The sequence below is a fragment of the Plodia interpunctella genome, chromosome 22, assembly GCF_027563975.2.
Source record: "Plodia interpunctella isolate USDA-ARS_2022_Savannah chromosome 22, ilPloInte3.2, whole genome shotgun sequence".
NCBI classification, from domain to species: Eukaryota; Metazoa; Arthropoda; class Insecta; order Lepidoptera; family Pyralidae; genus Plodia; species Plodia interpunctella.
In genome coordinates, this window is record NC_071315.1 from 6436694 (window position 1) to 6442693 (window position 6000).

The 6000-nt window shown below is 34.4% G+C and overlaps 1 protein-coding gene across 2 annotated transcripts; it reads right to left on the reverse strand.

Moving 5' to 3' along the window:
- Positions 1-2576: 2576 nt before the first annotated feature.
- LOC128679570 (coagulation factor XI-like) lies at positions 2577-6000 on the reverse strand. 2 transcript variants are annotated; one of them, XM_053761899.1, is made up of 6 exons: positions 5490-6000; positions 5341-5394; positions 4584-4803; positions 4125-4380; positions 3370-3552; positions 2577-3289 (listed from the first exon to the last, which is right to left on the reverse strand). In XM_053761899.1, the coding sequence occupies exons 1-6, from the start codon at positions 5863-5865 to the stop codon at positions 3128-3130; spliced, it is 1251 nt and encodes a 416-aa protein (XP_053617874.1). In that variant the 5' UTR covers positions 5866-6000; the 3' UTR covers positions 2577-3127. The 2 variants fall into 2 exon arrangements, with proteins under 2 accessions (XP_053617874.1, XP_053617873.1); XM_053761898.1 differs by having other exon boundaries at positions 4125-4398.

Here is a 6000-nt window from a genome sequence, read left to right on the forward strand (position 1 = left end):
ATCGCGTATAATATAGTTTTAAATACAACAAAATAATATTATGAAATATACGACATGAATAGAAAACGTCACAGCAATTTAATAATATTATTATTAAACGCATATTTATCAAGACGTACCTATATTTTTCAAGTTAGGTATGTAGTTAGGTAATCGAAGATTAATTTAACTTAAACATAATGAATGCCCTCTATTCATTAGAAAGGCCCATTAACTATAATATAGGTACAACAATTTTTATTTTAGTTATACCCTGTAGATGTAATGCTGCGTTTAAAAATAGCATACGTTGGGGATACTCCTATAACTTTAATGTAATCACAATTTGTTCGAAACAAATAAAATTGTGACATGATATTGTTTACATCTGTGTTTTGTGTAAATTATGTGACGTTTTTGTGTTTATTTTAAGAAGCAAATATACGTAGGAAAGGTTACTACGCATGTTGCATAGATCGTAACCTAACTTATCAATAACATTGAGTTGAATATCAACTTTGTCAACCACATTAAATAGGAGAGGGCTTAGAATACATCCTTGCGGTGCGCCGCGCCGTTGTTTATTTATTTTTTGTCTTATCGATTGCACTCGCTAAACTTTATAAATATTTTAGCGATTAATATTTACTAGGTTACTGATAAACTTTTATGATAATGATGCACTAAAGAAAAATGCGTTTTTGTTGACAGCATTTCATACCTAATGCTATTTTTAGAGCAAAGGATCTTGTGGTGTCTAGACACAGTGTCGAGATTACAATAATTAGGAATTATTTATAAATCTACTATAACTAATACGTAGTTATAGTAGATTTATAAATAATTCCTTAAATTAATTACTACTGTATATACGTACTATGAAGTAGGTAACTATATATATGCATACAGACATACGATCCATCTGATGGAAAGCAGTAACTGTAGCACCAGGGTTGTCACGCTCACTGCCAATATTGTAGTCTTCCTACACTGCCTCTCTCGCCCTTCAAACTGAACCACAACAATGCAAGCACTGCTGTTTAGCGTCTGATATAGATGAAGGTGAGGTTTGTCAGACCTTTGTACCAAGGCCTACCTCTGTTCCAAATTGCATTAATTTTAATGTGATTTTCCCTGGAAGTTTTTATTGTCGTCTGTCATAATATAACTAATACATATATTGATACCTTAACAATTCTAACTCACACTTCAATTGTTCATTCTGAAATTAATGCAAAAACTTACAGATAGCCCTATTAAATAAAAATAATTAGGCAGTATTATTTAGATATCTATTCTATGCATCTAATGCAGATGATGGAGCTTTAAGTTGACTGTTAACCCCATCTATATTTGTTTCAAAAATAATATTGGTAATTATTTGTTTATTATTTGAATGATTCATATCATCGTCATTTCAGCCTCTTTGTGCCCACTACTGAGCAAAGGCCTCTCTTCGCCACCCTCCTCTGTCCTGTGCCTCTCTCATCCTATCGTCCGCCCATCTCATCGCAGGTCGCCCGACACCACTCTCGCCGGCCCTAGGCCACCTTTCAGTCAGCAATTTATTCCAACTGCCATCACGCCGACGTGCCAGGTGTCCTGCCCAGTTCCACTTAAGGTTCATGACCGCGTCTCCAATGATTCATATACGTATAATAAATTAAAAATAAGTTTTATTGTCTACCCTTTTGTCCGTGTAACTATTACCTCCGCATGGTAGTGCCTGCCCTCACGTTCCCTTTATTGTAAACTAAATATTTATTAACTTCCAACGTCAGAAATGGTTCAAATACCTAGTTTATTTGTTTAATTTGAGAAAATGTATGTAATGGTTTTAAATCTGTGGAAAATGTGGCACTTTTCCTTTTTAATTTTTTGACAGGTCGTTGTTAATAGCTCTGTACGTAATATCCCTTACATTATGTGAGATTAGGCTGTCACATTATTTGAATTGGCAAATTGTTTTGTGTGTTGCATCTATTTTGTTCTCGTGATTTGGTAAGCAAACACTGTCGTACTAATTTATTGCTATTTGTACACGTATCGATAAGATAATATGTGCGATTTATTTGCACAGGGTGAAGCGTTTTCTTCTGTTTTCATGGAGTAGAGCGTGGTCGAGCTTTATTTAAGTTAGATAAGTACTAAGATATAAGCTGAGTATTTGTAATTAATCATATACCGATGTATTGGAAGATATACCTAGGTATTAGGTTAGATTAGCTCTAAATTATGATATTTTTAAAGTGTTGTTACGACTTTTATGTTATCTCCATGTTGTTAAGGTAAAATTCTATGTGGAAAGTAACCTGAATCTTTTATTAGTTTTAGTTTGGTATTATTCTTACAGGCTCAATTGCAAATCAATATTGTGTGGATGTTATCTTCTCGTGTAACATTGTGTACGTACCAAATTGTATTCAAAACAATTAGTAAAATTCTAACGAAGTTAACTAGTAAAATTACCTATATTTGAAAAGAAAGTCTATATTTTGCTTATATAAAAGCTGATGCTGCAAATTCATCAAATCTCTTTATTAATTTTATATTCATTATAAAAAAAGAAAAAAAAATAAGAGTCACTTATATTAAATAAATAAATATTTGAATCAAACGAGGTTTTTCGAATTATCACATAATATATTAAAAATGTACAAACTGGTAGACACACGTGTAACTAATAATAACTAAACAAATAAATACACAGCACACATTTCACTCATTAGATTCGCTGACAGTAAACGAGACACAACGGAGTATATAGTTTACTACGTCTACCGACGTAGGTGTCAGCGAAAGTGTTAATAACTGATCAACACATAATCATCCAAATTTTGTACGCGAACAAAGCCTCAGAAAGGTTACCAGGATTGTAGAAGAGACCTGGAGATGTTGTCGTGATGGTAGTTGGAAAATATAAGAGCTCAACAAGTAATGTGGTCAATGAACACATACTCAAGAGTTGAGTATCCATATAACCATTCCATAATGAAAATAACCTAGTTATATTAACCTCTCGCGCGTCCCAAGGAACTTGAAAGCGTGAGATAGTTTTGGATCCTTCACGGGTCACGGGTTAAATCAATTCCTCACATCTTTGAATAAAGGCCTCACAGTCATTTCATATATCATACTAAAATAATAACTACACCTCTTGAATTTTTTCTTCTAACCAGGTGCTCACGAGTGGCGCAGAGGTTCGCGTGAAGATCGTAGGCCCTGGCAGTTTGTAGCACAGGTTTGATGTCCAGCCTGAGGTGACACCCCAGAGGCCATCATCTGCTACAATGGGAGCGCCTGGGTCTGGCTGTAAAACATATAAATGTTATATCTTCTTCTTATGGTTTCCTTGTAATAGAACTAGATGAGAGAAATAATTCTTCTTACCTTGCATAAGCTGTGATGGGTGACCAAAGGCTTCAAGCACAGGCTTGCTTCTTGCAGATGTACGTTCATATCCAGCATCATCTTGTGGCAGTAATGGCTGCTCACCAGCTTTTGGGTTGACACTCTCAGGCTGGTGGGTTTGGCTCGCTCGCTGGCATTGCGGGGGAGAGTCTCACCTTTCACCTGAAAAACAGTTATAGCTCTTATTTTGTCTTTAGATTAGAATTCAATAAGAAGCCTAGTTAACATCGATGAATAAAAAGATTTGAATGCTGAAGTAAGTTGGAATCAGACCATTTTTTTTGTTTAGTTCATCAAACAAAGTGTGACATATGCTACTATGTAATTTTGTACATTAGTTTAGTAGGTAAGTGACACGACAAACAAATGATGTAATAAGCATAGTTCTTTACAGGATCCCTTTTTTCATATACTTGTTATTTTGTTCTAATTATTATTGGCTTACCAGTTTCGACATACAATTTTTTGATGTAATAGATTTTTAGCATACATGTGGCATAATAACTTAACGTAACTTTTAGGTTAGGTTAATTGTGCTTCAAATAGTTATGCGTAAATCGTTATGCGTAATAATACTGTGTTATGTACTCACTGTACGTTACGCCACCATTATGCCATAATACAGTATGCTAATTACATTATGGGTCAATTTTTATGCTTATAGATAGAGACCCGTTCTTTACACCAGAAAGACAGTAAATAAAAAAGTTTAAAAATTATGTGCGAATACTTACAACCAATCTCGGCCAGTACATAGTCAGGAAATTAGCACTAATCACCCTCTCCGTAACCACAGATAGCTTTATTGGTTTTATGTAGTCCGAATACTTCACCAGCTCGCCCAGTCGTATCAGTCCCAAGTCGTAGCCAGGCTCTCCTGGCACATACAACGGGTGGATCGCCACCTCTTGCAAGGGAAGGGAGATTCCACCTCTTTTGCAGTTCACGGAGCCTAGTCTCGCTCTGTATAGTTTTATTGATTCTCTGGTACTGGAAAGATTTTTAAAGCTATTTAAAGTTTTAAAACATCTACCCTCTACTGAGCCACATAATGTGATGATTTTTAAAAGGCTACACAAATTGGAAAAATAACTTTCTGAACATCGATTTCTAATAAATGTCTTATCAGAAATTGATCTCCGTGTAAGTGGTCAATAAGGTCACAATGCAGATGATGTTTAGTAGATACTTACTTGTAAAACTCCCCAGCGACTGTCACGATCCACCGTTTATTTAGAAGAGCTCCTGTCGCGTAATGAGAGCCCAGCCTCTGAATGGACGCCGCGTAGGGATAGTCGATCAGGGTGTTCCTGCAAAGATCGTCTGATGTCCGATCTCGACAATTCCTAAACAGCAGCTTTTTTGTGTCCGGCCTTTTTAAGTCCACCTTTTTTGTGTCCAGCTTTTTGGAATCTGAACAAAAAATATACCTACAGGTACAAATACAGTGTCACGTAGTTACGAGGTAGACACAGAAGAATTGCAAATGTTGGTCAAAGTCACGTTAGTTGGATAGTGAGCTTATTAGTTGAATTGGGATTCAGAAAAAAATACGATTAATCGTAATTTTGGGGCCGTTCGAGTAACTGCCAGGCGGTGACGAAGGCAGCATAAATGATAAGCTATATTTAGGTTGAATTTTAAACAAACGTTAGTGAACTAAGAACTTATGTTAGACCACATCACAGTCTTCTCCAAAAAGATCTCTAATCGTGGCATGAATTTACAATACTGACACATACAATATACCTAGTGAAAAATACAGACAATACCTTATATACCTACATATACCTTACTTCACTTCGAAAATTCACGTCTTTGAGCAAATATTATACTCGTTTGGAGTAGTAATACAATAGAAAATCAATCACAGTAATGTTACTTAATACTTTACGTCGTCGTCTGTTAACTACTTAAATCTATTAATTAAGAATTATGATTTGAGCTTACCGTGACGTACATGTGAAATTGTTTTTTCTGTAGAAATCTCATATGAAGAATCGTCTGTGAGAAATATAAAATCACATGAAATACTATAAATTAGAGAGTTTGTTTCAGTTAAAAACAAATTAATGATGAAAAGTAGACATAGTAATTACCCTTATCGTATTCAACAATTGTCAGTTCTTTTTCTTTCTTCGTTGGCTTTTTCGAATTGTCTATTTTATTATTTAGTTCTTCTTTCGCTGCATTCACCTCTTCTACGTCTTCTTTACTCTCATCTATATCTTTTATTTCTTTAAATACAATCCTCTCTTGTTCTTTACTTTCTTTTTCAATACTTTCACGTGAATCTATTTTTTCTAAATCATCATTATCGAAATATTTGTATATTTGATTATTATTATTATATTTATCTTTGATTTTATTGTCTTCTTCATTTAGCGATTCCCCATCGTTCATATATCCAGCTAACCTGGCACTATGAATTTTACTCATTAAGAATATATAACAAATGCATCTTAATTTAAGCATGTTGGATAAATCAATTTAAAAAATAATGGAAGTATTGAGTGGGTTGTTTAACCTGGGAACACACTCGATAATGTAGACTTTAACAGTTTATCAAATGATCATGTTGAAAATTATGATTTAGACTAGAAAGATGTA